Source organism: Rhopalosiphum padi, chromosome 1 (assembly GCF_020882245.1).
Source record: "Rhopalosiphum padi isolate XX-2018 chromosome 1, ASM2088224v1, whole genome shotgun sequence".
NCBI lineage: Eukaryota > Metazoa > Arthropoda > Insecta > Hemiptera > Aphididae > Rhopalosiphum > Rhopalosiphum padi.
Window position 1 is genome coordinate 6,024,437 of NC_083597.1, and position 27,877 is coordinate 6,052,313.

The window sequence follows — 27,877 nt, forward strand, 5'->3', positions numbered from 1 at the left end:
TAAATTTAATATGATTATAGAAAAAATACGTCACATAGAATCTTTACATATTAAAAATATTATTTATATTCAATTCCAAAATACAGTGTGATTATTTCAACAGCATACACAAGTTAAATTTGTACAATACATTTTTCGGAAATATATTCTGTTATTCTATTTTTGAATAATGGAATTAAAAAAATCTGGTGTTCTAAAAAGGTAAAAATGTTGTTGTAGACTTAAAATTATATAAAAAATCTTATTTTAAAAAACTTAAACATTTTTTTGAAATAATTACTGTTAAAATAAACACTCAGTATATTGGGATCACATAGATACGCAAGCAAAATATGTAGTCTATACTTATGCGTTCCTTGCAAGTTCATGCTCAAATGAAGTCAAATTCCATAATTCAATATATAAAAATATTAATATCCTGAATCCTCCATTAATTGAAAGTCTCGCTTGATTGGATTTCTGGATGGTTTACATTTATCACTACCTACCTGAAACATCTGTAAATACTTATTATTAAAATTGTTATATAAGTAACATGAGGTTTTGGGACAAATTGTACATAGTTTAATATTCATATATTTTTTTATAATTAATTATTGTTAAATACGTTAATATTACTTTTTTTTTATCTAATATTAATTTAAAAATAAATCTTGATCTCTATCAAAGTAGGGTAATATTTAACATTTAATGTTAATGAATCGATAATAGTATTATTGATTTACTTACACACTAAACTATATACACATCATCAGCTATTACGTATAAGTTTATTCTACCTTTTTAAAACCATACTTATTGCAAATATTTTATATAAAAAAAAAATATATATGAGATGAAATAAATCTGAGTAGTCTAATAATATAATTAATAAAAACAAATAACAAAGTAATACTATATATTTTTGAGGACTAATCAGTTCATTTAAGCATTTTCCTGAAACCAAAAAGATAAAAATTAAATTAATAAATACGATTAATACGATATCAATCTACACCTGCCAATCAATCCACTTACAATGTATATTTTTTTTCTAATGTTTAATAACATTTATTGATAATTATTAAAGATCACTTATTAGGTATTCAAATTTATAATTTAAATATATTGTAATCTATATATTTAATAAGATATAATACATATTATATACATAGATATAGATATTTAATATATACAATATATTTTGTTTTTTTGATTAAACTTAGATTCATAATTATTATAAACCTATATTAATACAATAAAGCTTATTATATGTGTGTGGCGTGTGTACCTATAAATTATGATATATTATGTAATATGTATCTTCATATTTACATAATCGATATTAATAATTTTAATAACAAGCATTTGACTTAAAAATAGTATATATAATTTTTTGAAATACTAATATTTAGCATATGTACCTACAATTAGCATATAATATTATAAGTATCTACCTATGTATTTATACAAATACATAACGTAATATAGCATATAAATATAATCAACTTCAAATTAAAAACAATGTGTATCATAATTAAATTTAAATTATTTATTCTTAAATCACTAAGATGTAAGCTCGTGTTAAAAATACCATTTCTCATAATTATATTGATAAAAAATATTTTTGTTTATACAACAATAAATTTAAATGTAAAAAAATTAAAAAGCAGTATTAATATATGTTTACAAGAACCTATATCAAATCACCACTAACCATTAATAAATTAAATATAAGTAGGTATAAAATATGGTAAGAAAAAGTAATTTTCCCCAATTCATATATTATCTTTTCTTTTTATAAAGCCATAAATCATAATATATTATCCACGTTTAATCTTTTGAATGGGATCTTTTAGTGTATAAAATAGGTAATCAACAAAGTAGTAAATCATTTCAGAAATATTGTCTTTGTAGGTTACTATATTTATTATATTTCTTTTGGAACAAGACTTTTTTAACCAATAATAGAATATTATGTTCTTTTATACACTCGACCTTTTCATGAAAACTGTGTAAAAAAATAATAGACTAATATTATATCCAGATAATAAACAATTTTCTAAGACTAACTCAACAACAATTTATCATTAATTTAAAATTTAAAAAAACCAACTCACAAATTTTATTTTAGTTTTAAAAAAATAGCACTTCTGTAAAATTAATTTTCTTAATGTGAATAAATTCAATATTCTGTATTTCTGTAACATTGTTATATAACTATTAATATTTATAAATAAAAAGTAATATCCTAGATACTTAAATGTTAAATATAAGACCATCTCAGTAAACTTAAGAACAATAAGTTTAAAAAGTTATAATTTATCAGTCATTTTTTCGAAACAATTAAGCATCCAATGGTCCGGCTGCCAAAACTTGATAAAAAAATTTTTTAAATATTATTAACTCTCATCTACTTAATTTATGTGTTTATACAAAATATTATTACTATTATTATTATTAATATTATCATCATTATTATTATTATTATTATTTTTATTATTATTTATATAATCAACCGAATTCAATGTGTATAGTAATAAAATATTAACTTTAAAAATAACTACTATCTACGTAGTCCTATATAATGTTTAAATAAAATGTATTATTTCATATTTGTATCGTCTAGTTTAATTTTGTATGTTTTTATTTATTTAATGGAGGTTGTTGATCAGTGTAATAAAAATACTTGATTAATTCTTAGTTATTGAAACTTAAGTTATTATTTATCAAAAAAATAGATATTTACACGCGTACCAACATACCTATAATCTATACTTACATTTATACAATTGAACAATATAATATTAATTACACACTGAAACGGTAAATAAAAAATTATATTTATATTCCCTTTTTAATTATCATTTACAGCCGACAGAATAAGAAAATCAATGTTATTACTAATTATAAGCAGATTATTTTAATAGTGTACTCATTATTTCATGAGTTACTATATGTTTTCAAATCTTTTATTGGATAATTTAAGATACCTACATAATAATCCAATATTTTATACTGCTGTAATTTTTTTAATCCTAATATTTTATGTTGATAAACACATTACTAATTTTTAAATGGCTACCTATATATTTAATTCCATAATCTAAAACAGTTTATATTTTTACACATTTTGACGTTTATAAAACATCACATTTCAAACGATACTTATTAACAATTTAAATGCGAATAAGTGCTCCACGAAATACAAATTGCACATGATATACGTATTTCAGTCCTTATATTATTATCTAAACTTTAAATTCTTATAATTTATAAATATTAATTCATAAAAATATTCAACTTAAAATCATGAAATTAAAAATATGAGCTGTCATTTAAAAATTAAAAGTTGAAATTAAATTAAAATAATTAAGTTATTTTATTTTTATAAATATCAAAAAATGTTAATAATAATATTTAGATCAATATATAGTGTAAATATGTATAGTACCTATTTACAAATATCTTTAGTATGGTATAATGTTATTCATTTTAATAGTGTTTAATTATATAATCTTCAAACAAAATAAATGTGTGTTGATAAGCCAATTTATAATTTAATTTGTATATAACCTAGTTTAAATTTTTAATTATTAGTAAAAATTATGTTAGTTTTTTATTATGCATGGATTAATCCACTTTTACTGTAATCTGTAATTTACTTGTACTATCCTATAGGTACTACAAGACGTAATCCTGAATAAAAATTATGCTTTTCAGCATTTACTGGTACGATTAGTAAATCCTAGCATTAACTAATAAAACCTAGCTACTAGCTAGTGACCGGAATTTGTCGATAACATATATAATAGAGGTATTGCGATTTTCAAATGTTTAAAAACACATTCAACTTAAAACTTCTCGCATTATTAATATAGTCTGTTGTATAGTTCACTACACTTAACAAAGAATAAAGCTCAAAACTTTTAGATTCTAAATAAACTATCGGTTTTACAATAGGTAATGTTTTTTTTTTATGTTTAGTTATATATATTTTTACATTTTCTGATAAAACTACTTCAAAAGTTTCATGCCAATTTTTATAAATATAGAAAAAATTAATTAGACAGACGTGATTATTCAATATACACAATTGTGAAAAACTATACCAAATATATAATTACAAAAACTTGACCATTTTTCTCTGGTCAAAATCGTTTTTATATATTTTTACTGCTTACAAATGTTAAAAATATATACTCGTCCACCCTAGCTGATAGTGACTCATACATCTTATGATTTATTTCACTTATAAGTTAAAACAATACATTTTATTATTTGTATTCAATTACCGAAATATTAATTTTTTAATTAATGTGTACTTAAACAATAGATTTTCAAAATCAATTTAACTTATAGTTTTGATAATTTAAAGATGTCTTTTGAGTTTTGAGTCCGATAAATAATAATTTACATTACTATCAGGGTCCCACAAGTGGGGCTAATGGACCTTGAGTACTGGGGCCCCTATATTTTAAGGGCCCGTGGGCCCATTGAAATTTATTTGTAGAGTTTTGACAGTGTTTTTTATATCTGAATTATCTCGACAACATTTTTTTTTTATAAAAATTAATAAAAGTAAACTATTTTATAATATACTCAGAATTTTAAAACATTCATAAAAAAATATAGAAAATATAAATGGATACGAGTTGGGACTTATCATTTGAAGAATATATTTTGATACGACATGAATAAAAACGGTTTTCTTTATTTTCTATTCATTGTTTTGCTTATAAGCTTTCGGTAAATCCACTTGTTTTTTATTATTAATATACATACAACAGACATTGGCTTTGTATTCATTTAATTAAGCTATTTTTTTTTACCAACCAAGTTTATTATTTTTTGTTATTTAATTAATTCTCCTATCACACGCACCCACAAAACACCTTCATTAAGAACAATATTAGTGCTTTTGTTACCTTTACCATATAATACGTAATAATATTATACTAACTGTACGTACATAAGCGTGCGCACGGTAACAGTACCTATGGAAAATTATATTTATTATATTTGATATAAACACAGATTGCACATAGACATAGTATTAGTATATAATGTAAATTCATTAGTTTTAATTCATGTTAATGTCAGATGAATAAAATACGATATCGTATCTTATATTTTAAAACAACAGTATACTTATGAATATTATTTTTATTAATAAAATTATAATTTTCGCTATATTATCTAGTACATCGTGTATAAATATTAAGAAACGACTCATTAAAAATAAATGCTTCAAAACATCTTTACAGCCTACGGGTATTATTATGAACTATAATCACTATATTATATTTTACTTAAGTACGAGTATTTACGTGCTACTTCACAGAATAAATTGTGAAGGAAAACCAGCCGCAACGTCTCATCTCCCCAAAAGCACCTCGGGCTCATCTGCGATCACTATCTACTATAGGTATATTATACTGTATATACAGCACTGCACTATAAATAAGAACATTGTTACAACAGTGATGATTTTTTTTATAATACATAACAAAAAACAATAAAATTATTACAACGACAAAAAAACTCGAAATATTTTTTTTTTAATACCGTTTTATAATAATGAAAAATAAAATACGATATTCCTTTTATATTATTGGTTATACTTATAACAGTTGTGACTTATACTAGATTTGATAATACATTTGTTAAAAATGATGTTTAAATTATACGAATCAAATGTAATGCAAAATAATATTAATAATACATATCGATATTGCCATACATCACGAAATACCAACATTTAAATTCGCAGCGATTCAAAGCCAATTGATTGGCATATTGTAACGACGACGATTTCGTTTTCAAAAACACAAACAATAGTTATTAATAATATACACAAAGGAGGAATTAGTACTCGATATTCAAGTTCGATGTCTAATAAACTATTATCGTTAAAACTTAGAAACAATAGAAACAGAAGTTTGATCAAAAATTTAGTTGGAAAAAATTTCTTTTATTAGGTATACTCTGGACAGGATTTGACGGAGTGTTTTCATTTTTCGGACAACTGCACCCGACTCTATGGATGGTTATAAGTGGCCGACTTATAAGTGCACACTGCACATACAACGTAAAATTGTACTTTATTTCGTTCAGAATAAGTATTTTTTAAATACATTTTGAAATTGTTTTGAAAATATAATAGCATAATGTAATATTAAAAACATAGTTCCAAATGTGAGTTCTCAAAAACTTCATAAAATATACGTTTATATAAAGTGTACGTTTTATACTATTAATAACATATAATATGACGCTTAACCGTCAAGTTTTAAATACATTTTAAAGCATCTCAGTATTCGCGGTGTAACTTTCGTGTGAAAATCCATTTTAATATTAATTCACAATTACACTTTGTGTTAAATTTACTATTGCATAACAAAAGAAAACGAAAAAATTCCCGTATTCATGTGTGGTCAACAAGCTCGCCCACAAATATATATTTTCAAATATACACACACCTGCCAAATAGAGTTCCCGTCGAGACATTTTGCATGATGAAAAACGCAGTCGACCAAAGCACATGAGATGGCTAATAATCCGTTAGTCCAGGTTTTTTTATCACTGACCTTTTTTTTTTGCTTCAGATGTTTATCAGTTGGGTCTTGGATATTATATCATAATTATATCATATGCATATATATAATCGTACACATACTACGACAGATTTTAATGTTTCATCTCTAAACATTATATTTAACGTCACGTATTCTATCCCAAAACTTGAAGCTTATATGAAAGACTGAAAGAATATAGGTACATATTAATTTCATCCTCAAAAAGTAATTAATAATTAATTTGATTTAAGTCGTACTGCAACGTCCATTCGAGTCTCCCCCCCCCTCTAAAAAAACAATAATTCGATTCCAAATCATTGGAAATATTTTACAACTAATCTTTAAATGTTTACAACTAAAGTTTTATAGAATTCAAATTCAAACTAATATTTTCTTCGTCACAAAATAAAATTAACTGAGAGGGGATATCCTAATATTGTTAAGGGGAATAATTCTAATTGGCTTGATTATTAAGCCATCACTTAATTGTAATGAGTACCATAGGTGGTCAATAGGTGCTAGGTAGAAATTAGGTAGTCTGCCTTCGGTAGATTATAAGTATTCTACTGTATCATAAATGATTAAATGACCAAATTTTGATAGTCGAACTTTTACTATTAATAAAAAAAATTCATATTTTTTATAGATTGAGAAGAAAGACGGAAAAATATTAGCGGCCTTACACTAAATTTCTGAATATATCTCTGGTTAAGTGTATTCACAGTATATAATTATGTAAGTTGTAAGTATAACCTGATTCTTTTATAATGTATATTGTATACGCATTAGACTATTAGAGTATTACATTATTAGGTACGTTTGGGTTATAAGTTTTAAGACTAAAATTTTAAGTGAAGCTGGTTAAGTTTTACATTAATGGTATTATAATATAACTAAATGGCATATAATAAATATACATGTATAATAATATCTTATAATATAATATGAATATTACTATATTCATGCGTTGCCTCTTCAACATAATAGTTACTGCAAGCTGCAGGAAGTGGGTTATTTAATCGACTTACTTCCAATACAGATACCTGAATTTACCGTAATGTTGATGAAAAGTTTTCTTCTCAGTTAAAAAGCTTATAAATTGAATATAAAAACCAACATAAGTTGTCCTTTTATACATGGCCGTAATCATTTTTCTCTAATAATGAGATACCATATTTTCCTTCAATGTCCATTTTCCGCCAAGTAGTGAAAAATTAATCTTAACCATTTTCCTACAATAAGAAATTAAGAATGTAATAAATATATTTTTAATTCATATTATATGAATAAAAAAATTACCTATGAATTATTAGCAATTATATATTTTTTTAAATTTAAGGACATTTCAGCAATAAAACAATACCAATTTAAAGAAAAGATTTATTATATGAATACAATTGTTTGGCTTTTTGAAATTACCTACCTAGAAATTTATTCAACGGATTCAGTGGCGGATCCAGGGGGAGCGATCGGAACGATCAAAAAAAAAAATAGTTTGAAGTCCCTGATTTCAGTATTTTATATAATTATTCTTCAAGGGTAACAAAATTATAGTGATACATTTTTTTATAACTATTACTATAAAAAATATTTTTTTGTTCTATACGAGACTGTGGAAAGTAACATATATATGTACCTAAATAAATACTTTATCTAAATTAATGTTTGCCCTTTAAAAATCGCCCCCCCCTGTTATCTTGGTCTGGATCCGCCCCTGAACGGATCTACGACCAGAATGGAATTAGCAAGACACATGACCTTATACTAAGGTATACCTACTAAAAGGTCTATGGCAAGACAGCAACAGGTTAATCATTGATTAAGATATCAGATCGTTTGTTAGGTGGACTATTTGCTCTTTTTAAACTCGCACTATTAGTCGGTGTGATACATATTTTTTCATTTGTATCTAATGATACATGATTTATTTTTTATTTTTTTAGCCAACAATCCATTTAAATTTTTATTCAAAAAAAAAAATTGTTAACAATAAAAATAATTTATGGTAAAATAGTATCACACGTAATAATACGAAATAAACATCGAAATAACAATATTAGCGTCAGCGGCCGATGAATAACGAATAATGACTGAAGAAATTATTACAACTTTGTAGATTCGTCTACAATGTAGATTGTACTATTGTAGATAAGTAAACTAAATTATCGTAAAATATGTCAAATGAACGAAAAACCCGACTTTTATCTAATCTCATTTTGACTATGATTATGACACAAAATATGTGAATTTATAAATAGTATAAAGTTTTAAACTTTAAAATAATACATATTGATACGGTCCAAATAATATTGAATATAATATAAAAAAAATATAATAATAATTTAATAATTTAAATTTAATTAATACATTTATGTCCAGGGAGCCATGGAGCCCCTAGACTACTCTTGCGGAGCCCTAGGGCTCCGCGGAGCAAAGTTTGAGAACCGCTGGCTTAATGCATAGTATCCAAGATCCTTGATTTTTTACATCAGGGTTGGAATGTGTTTTAAATAAGTGATTTTGTTTTAAACATTTTATAAGTACATTTACATCAACGTTTAAAACGTTTTAATCGAAATTTTAAAAAAACACGAAATTGTATCGTAACAGAATAAATGTAGATCACCATGACAATATATTAATATGGGTACATAATTCACAAGCAATATTTTTAATTAAAATTGAATTTGTTTTTAAACTACTGTAAAATATACTTCATTATGTATTTATATAGTTATATATTACACTTGAAACAAAGTAGGTATTGTTATAAATTACATTTTTTTTCGTAAATTGTATAAAACATTACTAAAAAAACGCTTAAAATAAAAAACAACATTTTAAACGAATAAAACATATTTTGTTCTATATCATTTAAAAAAAAACTGTTTTAACACTATCCTAATAAAATATGCACAAGTACTTTTTTTTTCTTGTCATTGAGTTTATAAATCATTAATTGTCATAGAATTAAAACGAATAATAAAATCGTTAAAATGTATAATGACATATATTTAAAATCAACAGAAGTCTCGTTTATTCCAATCAAAGATGAATAACTCAAAATTACTAGAGGTCCGATTTTTATAGAACTTAAAAATCTGGTAGGCCAAGAGAGCCTAGAAAGCAAAAAAAAATATCATTAAAATTTACAATTAACATTAATTTTTTAATTAAATTTATTTACATTTACGATTTGTTTAAAATTGTTTTAATATAAGATTAGAGCGTGTGTACAGTTGCAGACTATATATATCAGATGTATCGACTTATATTACTTCTATATCTATAGTTGAAACACGTAATAGAGGTCCTAAGGTTAAATCTGCTAGACGATTTCATTCCTTTAATTTCATAATATGCTTTGTGTTAGCTGAAAATGTACACATTCACATAGGTACGTAAGTAACTACAATTGTTACAATTTACAAACATTAACTACATTAATAGTGGAAAATTTTGCAAAAATGAATGTTTTCAACTGGTCATCGATTTTACACTTTTTATCTGACATTATTCAAACACTACTAAAAACAAAAATAATAAAACTAACACTCACTGGCACGAGTGCACGACACGACGCCACGACGGATGCAGCAAGGATAGGTAGGTAGGTATATAATATATAACTATTATAAACTATGTTTGTAAACTTGTAAAATTGCAATTATTATGTATTGAGTTGAACGTGAACGTAAATAGTCGAATAGTCAACACGGTGTAATTAATTAACTAATTAATTCAAAATTGTACTCAGCATAGACATGTGAAAAAAAATGATGGTTATATAAAAATAAAATATTTACTATACCTATACATTGTTGGTTACACTGTTATTCGATGTATTCATCGAGACGGAGATGATTTATTTTTATAATACTATTATATGAGTTTTACAAAATAACACAATAATAACAGTTATTGTTAATAAATAATAATATTAATAATGCACACAATTATACCTAACCTAAAATATGAGTCTTGATTTTGATTTCTCGACATTTGAATCGTTCCGTTTTGACTTCGTGTTTATATCATAATATTATGCGACATGCGTTAATAATTTGTATTTACGTTTAATTATTTAGTATTTCCACTGTTTCCAGTATAACGTAGTACATATTCTACACTATAAGCTATTCGCATTATTTAAATTAATCACCGAAGTGTAAATGGTTAATATATATATATTTTTTTTTTTTGTAATTTATAAAAGTATCGTCTAATGATTACCAACATTTATATTTCAATAGAAAAATTCGGTTAAATAAATATGATCCAGTTTTCATTCCTACTTTCCTAGTGCTCACACTAAGAAGTAACTGAAAATAATAATCATCGATTTATTTCGATAAAGTAAGTGCAAATTGTACTAGCTAATAGCTATTAATATTATTTATAACAATTCATCATAAATGTGGAGGTTTTTATTTTGAAAATATTTTATGCTTAAATGTATTAAAATATAACCTATATTGTATTACCTTACTTAAAAGTTGATTGTACTTATTTATATATCGTAGCAGAACTGAATGTAATATATTTCTGCATAATTTTTATATTATTTTTCTATATAATCTGTAGGATATTGTCACTTTTGCGGTAATCACATGTCCATATCTAATTCAGACTTAAGTCAAATTATATTTCACTTTCAAGTTACAAGTGGCACGTTGTATTTTATCAACCTGCACAAAAATTAATGATTTAATTTCTTTGTAAAGTAAAATTACAAATCTTGACAACATGGTTATGCCTCTTTAATGATAATTCAAAAATCATAATTATTAAAAATGTTAAAATATATCTATATTCTTCCTTTCATTATTAAGCCATAAAATATTTTACTTAAATAAATAAAAATATACACAACATTTTATGAAACGAATCTATGTATATAAGTCTTAACATTTTAGTAAGTATCTCTAGTCAAATCATGTCTTGTTTTATTTAGAAAATGCAAGTCTTGATTAAATACTAACTCTTAATTTTGTCAAAAATATCCCCCTGAATTGTTAAATTGTATAAATCAATATACCTTTTATATGTTAATTGGAAAGTTGGTAAAACATTTTTTTTTTTTTTTTGTAAATCCAAGGCTTTTATAAAATAATAGAAATTGTGCACAATATTTACTTTAGGTTAATTTTTAATTAAAAATATTTAACCAGGTTTCTAGTAAAATAATTTTTTGTATATATAATTTTCTATTTACATGATTTTTGTTTTTCTATCTCACTAATTATTGAAATTTAAAGTTTAAAATGTATAGCTAATACATGTTTAATCCGAAAATTACAATTGTTTTTTAAAAGTTAATTACAGTATACAATTTTTTTTTCTTTGGCAATGCAGCATTAATATCTTGTAACATCATAAATGATTGCCATTAATAATAAAAAGTAATTTTTCTTGTGTTAATAATGTAAAGTTATATGTTTAAAAACAGAAAATAAAAGTTAATTATTTAAAATTTGTAATAGCATTGGAAAGTATTCTTTTTCTGATATAGATTAGTTAAGGGCCTTAAAAATATTGATACTGTGTACTTATGCACTAGGTACCTATACATACTTAAATCATGGTAGAAGGAAGAATATTACCATTATTGCATTAAAAAAAAATACATTAAAATATTCACACTACAACCTTAACTATGTTATGTTTAGTGACTTTTCTACTAATTAGTATACCTACTGTGAAAGAAAGTTTGTCTTATACAATTTTATTCATACAGATATTAATATATTATATCCAGGTGTACAATTAACTCCCCATATAAATTAAATTCAACTCAAAATACCTTAAAATAATAAATTGTATTATGTTTTTATCATAATTCTTTTTTAGCAACTTAAATTTATAATCTTTTATTTATTTATAAAATGTATTCCCAGAGACAAATAGGCATAATCTGATATAAGCTCAGAAAAATAAAATCTAGCGGCCCACATGAATCATGATCATATCCAAGATCCCGGTATTTTACATTAGTTCATTTTTGTCAATATAAGTAGTAGCCCACTGGTAAAATATCAATGTCCCAGTGGATCTATCCGTCCCTGTGTATTCCAAATGGCCAGTATTACATAAGCTATCTGTGTCAGAAATCAATGTATCTAAATGCTATTTTTTCAAAAGTAATATTGAAGGCATTTATGCCATTAAATTGGATTTTTGTTTTAGATTACTGTTTAAAGTCTAGAACTTGTATAAATGTATTGTATAATATATATATTTACCTTATACCTAACCTATATGGGTATATGATGATGCAAAATATATTTTTAAAACTGATGAAAATATTGTATGTTGAACAAATAGTTTTTAATTTGTTGAATAATTATAGCTAAATAATAACTTTCAACAGATTTAGTTTTTATTGATATTTTTGCAACTATTTTTCAGGTATCATAAGAAATAAATATTATGACTGACTTAGAATATGCGGTTGACCGCTACTTGGACAATTATGATGATGTTCTAAATGAATTACCTCCAGATGTACAAAGACAAGTAAGTCGTTTTTTTGAAATAGATTGTCGTCACTCACATATTTTAAACAAGTTGACAAATTATACTAAAAATGCTAAAAAATTAACATCTAAAGATGGACAGCGTATGAAAAAAATGTTGATAGAGTCATTAGACTTGGCAGATAGAAAAGTTCACATCTCGGAATGTGTATTAGACATGGTTGGAAAAAGCATAGTTACTTTAAATATGAACTTTGAAGAATTTAAAATGTCAAAACTATGTGTTAATAAATCAAATAAAAATACTAAAGGATTGTTAAAATGTACACCTGACTTTAAGGAAATTAATTCAGGTTCTAATGATTTACTAAATATAGATAACTCTAGTAAACGTCCAAAAAGAAATATAACAAAAACAACCACCACAACATCAAACAAAAGTGCAGAAAATAATGCAAATTTGAAAAGAAAATCAAGCACTAATAAAAATATAAATAACACCACATTGAACAAAAAGTCTAAAGCACAGCCACCCAAAAAAAAAAAAATAGTTTCAGAATCTGAAAGTTCTGATAGTGATAGTGAATTAAAAGTTAATTACTGTATTTGTGAAGAAATATCTTATGGAGATATGGTTTGTTGTGATAATGATTTATGTCCAAACGAGTGGTTTCATTTTGGCTGTGTGTCTTTAAGAAAGAAACCTAAAGGAAAATGGTATTGTCCACGATGCAGAGGAACTAACTCCAAAACCATGAAGCCTAAAGAAATAATTCTTAAAGAACTTGAGGAATATAATAAACGTAAAGAAGAAAACTGGTGAATGATACAATTCATTCAATTATTTAAAGATTATATTATATTTAATTTAAAAATTATACATTAAGTGTCATTTCACTAAGAAAATTCAATTATCATGAATGATATTATTTGTATTAATTAATTTAGTACTGCACATAGGATAGCATTTCTTGGTTTTTCTATACAGCTAAATGGAAATACATAATTGATCATCCTAATATCCTTTATTTAATTATTTTAAACAAAAATACAATTTGTTTGTTCAAGTATAAAATTATACATTAAAAATTGTTCCAAGTACTATCATATTCAAAAAGTTATATAGTAGTAAGTATTAAATAATCATATACATAATTATTATTTTTTTCTAATATTTAAAATCCAATAAATTTGTCTAATAAGATCTAATAAGATCTTAAAAGTAATGTTATTTTATTTTATGTAATAGCTAATACATATTCATTTAACACTGTCAAATAATTTTTCAATATTTGTATTAAAAACATTACTTAATTGTTTTACTGAACTATTATTTATTATAATAAAAAGTTATTAATTTGATTTTGAAAAAATAGTCTTATTATTATTATATTTAAAAAAAAAATGTTTTGATATAAAATAAATGTCATATTAAAACTAAAAATTACCTACAACATAGTATCAATTATACTATTATAGCATCATGATTAAGTTCTATTAAATGTAGTAATTTTTATTCTCTTTTATTATAAATAAATAAATATTACATATCATATTTCTGCTATCGTTTTAATAATTATACATTAAAACTTCTTAACGAACACCTCCAAATATTAGTCTTTATTTTCGGTAATAAACTACTACCTAAGTTTCTGACTAGGTATAAAAATATTAAATAGTGTTACACCGGTCAAGTTTTAGGCTACAATTGGTTTATACTATTTCCCGTTTAAAACTGAACTTATTTGTATAATAATATATTATGCATTTATAATATGTATATTTATTTTTTTCCTGTTACTCAAAATTGTTTACTCAGCTGTATATTATTCAGATTTACAATTATTTTTGTGCCAGTGCCCAGTAGTATTTTTTTTTTTTAGATGATAAACGTGTACAAAGTGATACACAATCATTTGGGAAATACTTCAAAATGTATGTACCCACTCACATTCTCAATCGGCCACTTATTAAAAAAAAATGTATAAAGCTATAAAAAATACTTTTTTTTAAACCTTGTACTTTTCGATTTTGTTTAGTCCAATCTTGGTTTTATTAGATATAAATTAATGATTCAATGTTTTGGGAGTATTAAAATAATTATATAGGTAATTGATTATCCTCCAGAATAGAGATATTATTTTTTTTTGCCTTATGTGTTTTACCCAGTTCAAATGTTGACACAACCCTGTCCCTGTGAGCTGAAAGATCAAATGATGAACAACCAAACATGAATATAGCTGAAGCTGTCGATAGGCATTGATGAAAAGTAAGTGATAATATGAATTACATTAAGTTTGTAATTTTAACATTTTAAACTAGAGACTAGAGTTGCCCAAATTGTATCATGACCTGTGGTAGAGTATGAATTAAATTATAACCCATAATGAAAATATATTTATTTAATTCATTCTTTAAAAGTGTTAGGAAAACCTTGTAAATAATTGTAATTAAATCATTTGTACTAAACTTAATTATTTATGAGGATTGACTGCAATATGACTGAGATTTCAGAGCACAAATTTTGAGTAAGCTACGTTAGCTATGTATCATATAAAATAATATTTAAATATTTTATTTATTTATAACACAATAGTAAAACATAATTAATACAAAGATACAAAATCACTGGTAGTAATATACAATTCATTTATTCATGTCGTAAGGATTTTATCTTCAGTGTTATTAGTCGAATCATTTAATAATGATGCCCACGGATCTTCCAACATTGATTGATGAAAGTAGCTTTCATCAATATTATCATTATTCCAATTTTGAGATCTCTAAAACAAATTAACAGTACTTTAACAGACTATGCTAATGATTAATGAACATACATATGTTAGATATTGTATAACTTAATTAAGTAGATTTATTGTTTCATAAATCATAATAATCATATGCACTACTACAAAAATATTTTATTAATTTACAGTTGCGCATAACGTATTATTAAAATTCTTACTTACGTTATGATTTTGACTTTTATATTTGTTAAATTGTGGTCTGTATGAGGAATGATTATTTTGTTGACGTGGCGAATAACCATACATATTGTTTTGCTAATGAAAAACATTAAGAGTTAGAGCAACTAATGGTGAAATAAAGTAATTATTTTAATAAAATTAGTTACATCTGAATGGCTACTGTTGTTAAATCTGTTAGGAGTCCATTGGTATGGCGATCCTCTCCCTCTGGATCGTGGGCTATTGAATCTTGGTGAACTACTACCACGTCCTCGCCAATTTTGATGGGCAGGTGATAGTTGAGGAGTGTTGTCATACAACAAAATATTATCCTTTAAAGTTTGGTGAATTGGATTCGAAGGCGATTCTACATTTGGAAATGGCGATGGGTTATCTGAGGTAACAGATGTATTTTTTGATCTTATTAGTGGTGATTTGTACTTTGAACTCATTTTCGGTCACAGATTTCTGATGAAATCGTACAACAGCTAACGATTTAGCTTTAACGTTTGTGCGTGTATTATAACTGTTAACACAAACACTTATGAAGTTAAAACAAATTTAAACTGATCCGCTCAATAATAAATATTATCACGGTCTTAGAAGATATCTTCTAAGACCGTGAATATTATATTATTGTGTTATCACTGTACGTTGCTATAATGATTTTAGTGATAACTGATAACGAACAATAATATTTACTATATTCAATATTATATTGAAATTTATATTGTTCAAACTGAGGTATTTTACACTACGTTATTATACATATTTTGTATTATTGTCAATTGTTATTATAAATTGGTGTGATATAGTTTATTGTCTTATGCATTTTACAACTTAATCGAATATTTTCGAAGTAATATTCTAATTAAAATGTTATCTTCCCTTGTCAAAGAACATCAAGTAAAACAAGCTGCACGCAAGGAAAGCCAAGGTGAACATATTATTTTATCTCATAATTCCCCTTTACATGTAGTTTATGACACTAAAATATCCACATTTTGTGGTTCTGTATTATATTAAATAGTATACTCATAACACATCATTTATGTTTATTCAAAAGATATAAAAAGAAAAGAGGCGGTAAATGCAGCCAATGAATTAACCAACGCACTGGTCGAACACCTTAACGTTGGGTAAGGAAAATATGTTTATTTTATTTATAAGGTAAAACAAATTTCTTGAATTGTTTCAAATTAAATTAATAATTATTGCAACTATTAAACTGCAATGCTGAGACTTTTAACAAAAATATCGTATTAACATTTTAATTTGAAAAAATATATTTGTGTATAATGGTTTTTTATAATTCTCAATAGTGTTGCCCAAGCATATCTCAATCAAAAAAAATTGGATGCCGAAGCAAAACAATTACACCAGAGTGCTATTGTTTTTTCCAAACAAACTTCTCAATGGCTGTCACTGATCGACAACTTTAATAGTGCACTTAAGGAGTTGGGTGATGTTGAAAACTGGACGCGTACCATTGAAAATGACATGCAAAATATCACCACTACCCTGGAGTATGCATACAAAGGTAATTTTCACATGTATATGAATAATAAAATACTATAGATAGGTTTTAATTAATTAATTATTATTTTTCAGTTTCACAAAAACCTTAATTAACACGGACCAAAAAAATATGGTTTGCTTTCTCAATCTCAGTTTTCATTGTTCATTTGTACTTATTTAAAATAACTGGATACATTATTTGTTATTATTAATTTTTATTATTTTTGTATTCATAAAGCTATGTTTATTCTATAATAGTGTTTTATTTTATTGTGACGGTTTGCATACAACCGTTAATGTTAATGATGACTAAGTAACGACAATGATAACACATACCTAACTACATAAGATGACATCATAAGTGATTCAGTATTTATAAATTGAAGTGCTACCATTTGCTTAGATTGTTAAGCATTGATGACCTCTTCATAAAAAAGCAATTATAACTATTCATGAGTCTGCTTTAACTATGATCCATAACCTATTAAATTTCACATTATTAGAATAAATTTTTAAATAAAATGAAAATATAAATGTTTACTTTGAAAAGATTATAAATTAATTATCCATTAAAATTGAGATTTTCAATATAAGATTAAAAAAAAGTAAAAAACACTCATTAATTTATTTTTATTTTACTTGTTAAATAAAAACAATAAGTAGTAATGAACGACATAAAAAATACAAAATTGGTTTTTATTAAATTTAATCTTGATTGAATCTCTCTCCAATCCTGGATTTGTAAAAACCTAATAGGGGTTTGAATACTAAAAATGTCATCAGTTTAATAAAGAATTCAGATTTGTCTCATATTATTATATTATTAAACAATTGTTTTTAAGTTTTAAAGAGTTTATCATTAAAAATGTTAGTTAATAAAAATAATTGGTGTACAAAATACAATATGTTTGACTTGCTGTTAATCAACAAATATTTAAATTTGAAAAGAGCAGAACTACTACAACATTCTTTAAAATAATTAGTAATAATCAGAGCTCTGAAGTTCTAGCAAATGCATATTTTTCTTGGTTCGTCCTAGAACATCCAAAGTAAGATAAAAATATGTTTCACACTTCTCTGATGTCATATACAAAATTTAGTTTGCTATTTTTTGCATATTTACGGTTTTTACTGCTATTTTGCTAATTTTGAGTTATAAATGCTGTTTATGGGCATATTTTTAAAAACTAAATTACCTACCAAACAGCCGCCTACAAATATGTGAACGAAAACAAATTTTAAGATGGTAGGCATCCGAAATAAACGGCCTTAGACCGTTATTATCGTCGATTAAATTGGACAATTCCGTTCGTTTTCAATAAATTGTTTATATTTAAAATCGTGTCAGTCACGTCATACTATCGCACTATCATTGGATTCGTTGTATTATCGTGCTGCAGTCGTATTCCTGTCGATACCTACCATCATCTTCTATGAAAAACATTAAAAATCTGTGAAATTAAATATATCTTAAATTTCACGTTTAAAAAAAATTTGTTGAAAATTTTATTTTGCATATTTTCCAATTTTTAGTGCTATTTATAGCGCTGATTTAATGTTTTTATGTGCATATTTAAGTGCTAAAAATTAATTTTTTTTAGTACTATAACTTCCAAGCCCTGGTAATTACCTATATTTATTAAAATATTCTAAATAAAAAAAAATATTCAAACCCAAGCTCGAGTTTGACAATTTATCTTAATACATAAATGTAATTAATTGATAAACTAAATAATTACTCTGCACATTACCTTATTTGAGTTTTGGTTTCTACGGCATATTAATAAAGAAATTGGAATTGAAAAAAATGAAAAATAAATAAAAAGAATTACAGGATGAAGGATAAAAATACATATACAATATACCCAACAAACTTAATATTATACAAGTGAACTAAACACAGAAAGGTATTAAAACAAATATTTTTTGTATAATAATAATCAATGCATTTTATTATGTGTATATATTTTATACATCAAATAGAATTCTTGATAACAACAGTAACTTGTATCGGTGTACAATTTAATATTTTAACAATAAGATGTTAAAATGACATTTTTAAAATAGTTTACATACAATTACATACTATGTAATTAAAAGAAATTAAACATAGTTTAAGACTTAAACATGCAATCATGCTTATACATATACTGTAAAACTATAAAAACGCAATAAAATTAATTAAAAATAATCAATTTAAAATATATAAACTATGTTATTTATGAATAAAAATGATTGTATGATTGTTGATGTAGTAGGGATAGTAATAGAAAAGAATAGCAATAAGAAAGTAAAAATAAAAATGGTAGTCAGTTTAATGATACAAAGACCAAACAAATTTCATGGAAATTTATGTTGGTTTTTTTTGATTATATTTACCTTATAAATTTCATTCAACTATAAAATTTTCATTATCCCTTTCCCTAATGATTATATACAATGCAAGTGTACACACAATTATTTATCTAAATTTATGACTAGGAGAGATTAAGTAAAATAAAAATGTATGCAATAAATAATAATGTAATATAGTTTATCATAAAATAAAAATATATATATTACCCCCCTTTTTAGCAAAATGTAATCATAATAACAAACAGAAGAAATTGACTGAATATTGTCCTATATGGTATAATTTAACGCCAACTAGGCAAATTAATTTTGAAAAAATAATATTTTCTTATTGATACATGCCATAAAAACAGACTAATAAACTTGGTTAATTTACATTAAAAAAAAAATCTTGGTTTTTAAGTATAAAAATAAAAGCACATTTAGTACAATAACAAGTGCAAAAATATTATCACAAATTTTTGGGGAAATTGTTTCTTTTCAAAATGTTATAATTTAAACTTAAAATGTATATCTAAAAATATAATATCAATAACAATAGTACTGTATAGTTATTGTTGGAATAATTCATGTAAAAACAAAAATAAATACTTTTCTCTTTTTCTTCACCATTAATGATACTTTCAAATTATCTTTATCACAATAATGCCTTTGGTTTAAAAGAAATAATATTGTACTTTTACAAGCAAAAATATAGTTTTGTCTTGAGGAAAAAATTATTTAACATACAAACCTATGTAGAAAGTAAAATTATTGGAATATAAATCCAAAATTTCTCACACTTGAGCAAAACAAATTTTACTGTTCAATAGCCTGGTGGCTTAGGAGCTTGGTGTTTTGCAACTGAAATCAATAATACATTTTAACATTAATATTATGTATATACTTGAATTTTCTATAAAGAGAAGTTTATGCTTACCGACTAGTCTGCTATTATAAATTTTATCGACTCTTTGGAAAATTGGAGGCGATGGAATCCTAACCAATGGTTTGAACATAGTAGAAAACTTCATTTCCATTTCCTCTACAAAAATTATATTTTCACATTTAAAATCATTCATATTAAATTAATAGGTCATATTACCCAACAAGGACATGCTTAAAACAGAAGTTGGACCATTTCGCATAGAAGAATGACGTGTTGGAGGTGTTGGAGGAGCTCCATTAGTTACCTAAATAAATATTTATAACTTTAAACTTATAATAACTATAAATTATTAAATTTTAAATTAATTTATGTCAATACTTACATTGTTATTTTGGTAGCTTTTATGAGGGGGTACATTTGGTGGTGGTGGAGGAGGCCCACTTCTATGTGGAGGTGGTGGTGGCGGTGGAGCACACACTGGTGGATTCAATGGTGCCTTGATGGGTGGAGGTGGTGGCCTAGTATTTGGATGTTTAATAGGCCGTAATGTTCGTGATCCCCATTGGGCATTTGGTGGAGGATTCTGAGAATTCCTCAAAATACTGTCTTGTGATTGATGGAAAGCAGGTAATTGATTTTTACTACTAATGGTCAAGTTATTGAATTGAGGTGCTGTAAAAAATAATATTAAAACATTATAAACACCACATTTTATTAATAAAAAATGTTTATATAAACACATACGTTGACTATTTGGAGCAACTGGAGGTGTTTTTGGTATCCTCATGCTTTGTGCCCTAGATACATGATTTCTTCCATCAGCTGCAGTTACTAAATTAGTTGAACTAACTGTCAACGTTGATTTTTTTGTGGGCACAGCTGGCCTAATAGATGGTGGTTTGGGGGCTACATTTGGTTTGCCATATCCACCTGGTGGAGGACCTCTGCCTGCCGCATTATCAGACACAAGACTTGGGACACTACCTGTCAGGTTGTGACCAGCGCCAGGTGGTATTATTGAAACAGGTTCAGAAGTACTCTAGAAATGAGAAAAAAAATTAACCAACATGTATTTATATGAATAAAATTTAAAATAAATGTATTAATTATATTATTTGAATAAAATTACCGAAGGAATAGTTGGTTTTTGATTGAAAGGTGGTGGTTGCGGAGGTGGTCCTCTTAGTTTAATATCATTTTGAATTTTTCTTATGCCATCATTTTTCTAAAATCATCATAATAAAATAATCAATTTTCATACATACACATTTTCTAAACCCTATAACTCACTTTCTGTAATGGAAGAGTACTTGTATTAGAAGGAGAGAGGTTTGCAGTTGTTTGATTAAACAATGAGACCGGTGATAAATTATTAGTTGGTGGCATTTGAGTTCTTGATTGTCCTAAAATTAGTGATTTATTATTTATCTTACAAATTGGTATAACTGGTATAAGTCATAAGTTTTCAAAGTAATCTAATCATAATATACTCTAATATTTTTAACTATTTTTATATGACATAGTAAAATAATAAAATAAGTATAAATACAGATATCCCATATTACCCCTGATAAAGTTTATAAACGTATTAGGTATTGAATATTCAATCGGCAATATTGCATCATCTTGTATAAAATTTATTTAATTTTTAAAAATAAAGATAATAAAATGAATAAAAAAAATGTACTTGTCATATTGATATCCAATATTATAATAAAATAAACATTTTGTTTTTCATTTTTTAGAATACATATTATAATGATTTATTGGAAAATAAAATAATAACAAATTACTAATAATAATTTATTCTGTTAATAACAATAAGAAATCTAGATAAAAACATTTTCTAAAGAATAAAATAATCTTTACATTTTGCCATTAAATAAAATAAATTTCAATAAATTCATAATACAACATATATTTATATAGTGTTCAAAGTGAAATCAATCAATGTATTACAATTTACAAGCAACAATCTATTCACTCTTTGTACATCTATATGACAATTTTATCCAAATGGAGAAATGAAGAAAAATGTGAAGAAATATCAACTGCATAACTAACTGACATACAAGATGCTAACATTTCCTTTTTTAGGTCCAGGTAAAAAAATTAGGTCATCTCATCAAGGTCATAATAAAAACTTCTTTTAAACATCAATCAAATCAATACCTACACAAATAGTTTAATGTTGGTAAATACTTAATAAATAGTTATATTTATCATCTCCTTCATAAACATTTTAACCTTAATTTTAAGAAACAACAGTATAAAAGAAATGATAAGTAGTTACACAACTACTATTGTACAATTATCTATAATGCACAAATAAATCTAGATTAAATACAGTTATTAACAAAAGAAACACATGTGCAGCAAATATGACAGTACTGGTAGCAACTTATGTAATAATATGTTAATAAATTACTTGCAATAAAATAAAAAATTATAAACAATTTTGTATAACCACAAAAATACAAGAATTAAATAAAATTTTTTATAAATTTTATAAATATACCAACAAAAATTATATTCTTGTCAAATATATAGTTTTAATTATGTTTTTTTTAAGTATATTCAAATCTTATAAATCATATTATTAATATTGATTTATTAGTTCTCTCATAGTTTCCTAGACATTAAAAAAATATATGTGTGAATGGTTTTTTTATAGTGAACTAGGCAAATATCTTTGAAAATACAGATGACTTTATCATTTATTTTTTGGTTAAAAACATACTAAGTACTTCATGTGTTTTTGAGTAAACCATAAAATATCAAAAATTCTCTCTTTTTTAGATGTTTCTGGTTCATAATACAAAAAAAAATTGCTCTTCATATACCGTACAAAAGTTAAAATAAAAAATTATTATTTTAATAATATTTAGTAGAATACATTATTATAAAATATATATATAACAAATGTATTTATTTAGTAACTATTTAAAGGCAATAAGATGTAATTTAAGTATAGTATAATACATTAATAAGATTATAATAGAAAATCTAATAGAACTATTATAATAGTATGTGTATATAACATAAATATGTGGTTATAAGTTACTGTTTTATTATCAGTTATCACTTAATAATGTAATTTAGCAATTAAAATTAATTGAGTATATCCAAGTTTATTGATTTAAATTATTATAAATCAGTTAGATTAAAACAAATTATAATATAAGTAAATTTAACTCAAATTAATGGCACAAGAAATAAAGATTATTTACTAATTTCCAAGAAAGTCAATAGTCAATACACATTAATGAATTCTGTATAACTCGTTCAATTAAGATGTCAAACCCATAAAAATAAAATATATTAATTATTTTAACTAAATTATAGTCAAAGGACAAATCTTAAAATGTTAAGCATTTATAGAAACTTTATACAAATCAGCGTAATTGGTATAAATATAAATTGTTCTCATTTATTATTTCTATCACATTTAGAATATGGAAAATATATTGATATCTACAAGTATAATACAATCTTCATAATTAATACAATTGTAAGAAAGTAGAGTAATGATGTAATGACAGATACAGAATAAATACTTATTAACAAATTAAAATAAGAATGTAATGTTTTCTATTTTTAATGTTGGGTATAGTCTATAAGATTAGAAAATAACAGTATTAAATAATTTATGTGATTTAGATATTGGCAGAGTATAATAGTTTTTATTATTAACATTTAATATAAATACATTATCATAATATAACATTTATGGACTATGGTTATAATTTATATGTTTTGATAAAGTTTTTTTCTTTGATTTTACTAAACAAATTAGTGAGTTACGTTAAGTGACTTTTCAATACATATTCCTAATCCTTTATTAGGATCTTACGGATCTTAAATTCCATAAACATTCACAAAAATTTTAAATAGGTAGTACTATCTACCTTTAACTATTAAATATTTACTAACTTACATGTTTGATGGTATTCACAGTATAGGTCAGAAAGACTAAGTCATTTATGAGAGTTTAAGTAAGCTTATTGGATGTTATTAAACTAAATAGGTAACCAAACAACTTGGGAATATTAAAATAGGTAGGTACTTACAATTTATATGTCAGAACTGTTTTTCTAATAGTATCAAATGACTTTGTCTTTCTGTCCCACTGATCTGATACTGTATTAAATTTTTATTTTCTGATTTTATCAGAGCATAATCATACCTGTTACAGCTAATCCAGTCGGTTTAAGTTTAGGCATGCCTCCAGCAAACAACTCTGCTAAGCCATTAGGTGTTCGTGCAGCTATAGAACTCATTTCTCCGTTTTTTACAGTACCATTACATTTTACAGGTGTTTTTGGTGAATCTATATTATTAAAAATCAGACTTGAACGTTTCACATAAGCAACTAAATGAAATACTACAGGCATGATTTGTGTAATCGCGTCTTGTACAAAACACTGATCAATACGCTAACTATAACAGTTAGTTACATACGCCATGTCGGCAGACAATAATGCTATTGATCGCGGTCAAACAACAATGCAACGACCCAGAGCAAACTGTAAAAGGGGACATACGACCGGGTCAGGTCACGTCACTGGGGTAAGTACTCACTGTTGATGAGCGGGCTGCTCTTGTCGTTGGTCACGGTCTTCTTCAGGGGCTTGCCGAGCCTGATGGACTGCAACAGCTGGTCCCTGGCCTGCAGCGGGTTGTTGCCGCCCTTCTTGCTCGCACCCGTACCGAACATTGGCGGCGGCCCGGACGGCGGCGGAGGCGGCGGTGGGCCCGACAGGGCTGTGGGGGCCGGCGGCGGCGGCGGCGGAGGAGGCGGGAACGGCATAGCGGTCTGCGGCCGTGCCGGAAAAACAGACAAAAACAAGCAGTGTCAGGTCAGTCGTACGGGACACCACTACGACGGTCGGACCAACATTCGCCTTAAGGACCGGCGGAGCGAGGACGCGGTGTGTCGCGGTCGGACCGTGTGTGTAATGTGTGTTGGCGACACGGCGGGGCCCACCGTCAATGACGGAACGACGTGTGTGAGTCACGCGCGCGCGACATAGTGGAAGCGACGGCGGCGATGACGAAAGTACGCAATAAGAGGATTTGACCGAGAGCGGTTATCACTACTCCGGTCGAGCGCGTCGCGGCCACTTACCGCGAGATTGGTACGGACTCGGGACTACTGCTGCTGCTGCTGCTGCGGCTGCCTGTTAGCGTCGATCATCGACTGTTCTTTGCCGCCGTCGTCGTCGAGGTCGCGGACGATTTGTTGCCGTCGACGATCGCGAATTTCAAATCGACGGGCATCGCTGGACGATCAACCGGACGTGATAGTCAGCTGAGATTGTGTGTGTGTACGACGTGCATGTGTGTGTCGTACAACTGCCGTGTGTGCTGCTTATAATAATAATAATATTATTATTATGTGGCGCGTCGATCATTCATTTCCATAACGAAATAATTAAATTCATTTCCAAGAGTAGATCATCACCAAACTAAAACAACAACCGTAACGCCGTTATCGCGTGCGATTATTATTTTTATACTATATTATTAATAATTTTATTTCTTATTTTTTATCGATATTAAAATATATAGATACGTTCGATCTTCTGTGTTGACAGTTACTGATTACTACTACATAACATTATGTCTATACAGTATTCAGTAGTGTTTATATATTATATTTACTACTAATAATAATAATAACTATATTTGTAAATAATAATAAAAAAAAAAAAAAAAATTACAAATTAATATTTATATTATCATGTAGGTGCGCTCGAGGTGACATGACGTATACACACAGTATATTGTTTGTGTAATGTGTAGTACTGTAGTGTGTACTGTGAGACACGGGTGTGTACGTGCGTGTGAAAAACACATATGATAACATAAAAACACGCGCGTTCGAGCGGAGGGGCAACATGGCGGCGGCACAAGGCCGTCGTCGTCACCATCGTCATCGCCGACGGTGGACGATATCTCTACGTGTGGCCCGTGTGGGAAACACCACGCACAGCGCACTCCGTATAATAATAATATAATAATATACTCATCGAGGACCAAGTCCCTGGGGTTCTTAGTGCTCACATAAGCTCACTGCTCACTGCTTCTGATTGCAGCATCATTAAATAATTATACCAACAACCGCGTCCATGGTGATGACGACGAGGAGGGGGACAGCTTAGCAGACTCAATTGATACATTATGTTTTGCTATTCGCCAAGTGTGGACTCAAAATACCTATTAGAATATTTTTCTTCTGTACAGGGAGTCAGGGACTCGATTGGTGTACGAGAATTAATGTATTATAATATGCACCTGTGGTGTCGATCACTGCCTCCTAATATTTACCAAATAAATAAGGGGCCAAATCAACAATAGTTTATTTCCGTATTTGTTTACAAATATCGAAATCATAATATTTTGATACGAAATAATGTTTCACAAACTACGAACATACGGATACGGTCTAATACAGTAATACTTTAACAATAATAAAGTAAAATTATCGAGGGCACTATAATATTATAATGTAGACAAAATGTAAAAATACAAATATTTAATCCTATAAATAGTGTACAGTCAGTATTGCTAAAATATGCATGGGTATCCAGTATAATTTCTTTATTTACTTAATTATAGGGTTTTTTCATTGCCACCTACCTACCTACCTGCCTGCCTATATAACGCACGAGGAAAGCGTTGATAGTATATAATACATAAATGTGTGTGTGTTTTTAATATAAAACCTTACAATTAAGTAAATAAAAATTTTATCACTTCACTCGAAGTAATTATTTTTTCAAACACCTTTATTATGCAAATTAAGTACAAACATAATTTGTACTTTACGGTGGACGGTTTGAAGAATTCTAAAAATAATATAAAACGAAAGATAATTGTAGGTTTACGTTACACATAAATATACTAAGCCAATCTAAATTTACTTTCAAATTTTCGTACCTTATATAGTTTGTAAAGTAATAATTATTAAAGTAATAAGCACATGTTTTATTTCATTTTTTTCATATTATGATAGATATTTTTTTTAATGGGTACAAATTAAAAATTAGTAAGTAATAATATTATTGAGATTAAAGATTCTTAACTTTGATCATTGGTTCAAATTTAAAAAGATAAAATATTTTTTATAATTTTTGG

The 27,877-nt window shown here is 26.3% G+C and overlaps 4 protein-coding genes across 6 annotated transcripts; 2 read left to right on the forward strand and 2 right to left on the reverse strand.

The window, feature by feature from the left end:
- Positions 1-10,520: 10,520 nt before the first annotated feature.
- On the forward strand, positions 10,521-13,900 carry LOC132918159 (inhibitor of growth protein 1-like). 2 transcript variants are annotated; one of them, XM_060979276.1, is made up of 3 exons: positions 10,521-10,732; positions 10,811-10,913; positions 12,966-13,900. In XM_060979276.1, exon 3 carries the CDS (start codon positions 12,987-12,989, stop codon positions 13,854-13,856), a length of 870 nt encoding a protein of 289 aa, XP_060835259.1. In that variant the 5' UTR covers positions 10,521-10,732; positions 10,811-10,913; positions 12,966-12,986; the 3' UTR covers positions 13,857-13,900. The 2 variants fall into 2 exon arrangements, with proteins under 2 accessions (XP_060835259.1, XP_060835258.1); XM_060979275.1 differs by having other exon boundaries at positions 10,521-10,913.
- Positions 13,901-15,592: 1,692 nt separating this feature from the next.
- LOC132917628 (homeobox protein 2-like) lies at positions 15,593-16,599 on the reverse strand. The gene is made up of 3 exons (XM_060978457.1): positions 16,167-16,599; positions 16,003-16,095; positions 15,593-15,816 (listed from the first exon to the last, which is right to left on the reverse strand). Exons 1-3 carry the CDS (start codon positions 16,449-16,451, stop codon positions 15,688-15,690), a joined length of 507 nt encoding a protein of 168 aa, XP_060834440.1. The 5' UTR covers positions 16,452-16,599; the 3' UTR covers positions 15,593-15,687.
- A 111-nt stretch (positions 16,600-16,710) lies between these two features.
- On the forward strand, positions 16,711-17,772 carry LOC132917629 (biogenesis of lysosome-related organelles complex 1 subunit 1). Its single transcript, XM_060978458.1, has 4 exons — positions 16,711-16,936; positions 17,066-17,138; positions 17,322-17,539; positions 17,611-17,772. Exons 1-4 carry the CDS (start codon positions 16,876-16,878, stop codon positions 17,625-17,627), a joined length of 369 nt encoding a protein of 122 aa, XP_060834441.1. The 5' UTR covers positions 16,711-16,875; the 3' UTR covers positions 17,628-17,772.
- A 2,058-nt stretch (positions 17,773-19,830) lies between these two features.
- LOC132931947 (WAS/WASL-interacting protein family member 3-like) lies at positions 19,831-26,525 on the reverse strand. Of its 2 annotated transcripts, XM_060998068.1 has the most exons (9): positions 25,319-26,519; positions 24,924-25,067; positions 22,028-22,140; positions 21,867-21,962; positions 21,482-21,776; positions 21,120-21,409; positions 20,954-21,041; positions 20,789-20,893; positions 19,831-20,712 (listed from the first exon to the last, which is right to left on the reverse strand). In XM_060998068.1, exons 1-9 carry the CDS (start codon positions 25,545-25,547, stop codon positions 20,675-20,677), a joined length of 1,398 nt encoding a protein of 465 aa, XP_060854051.1. In that variant the 5' UTR covers positions 25,548-26,519; the 3' UTR covers positions 19,831-20,674. The 2 variants fall into 2 exon arrangements, with proteins under 2 accessions (XP_060854051.1, XP_060854052.1); XM_060998069.1 differs by lacking the exon at positions 24,924-25,067 and having other exon boundaries at positions 25,319-26,525.
- Positions 26,526-27,877: the final 1,352 nt, after the last annotated feature.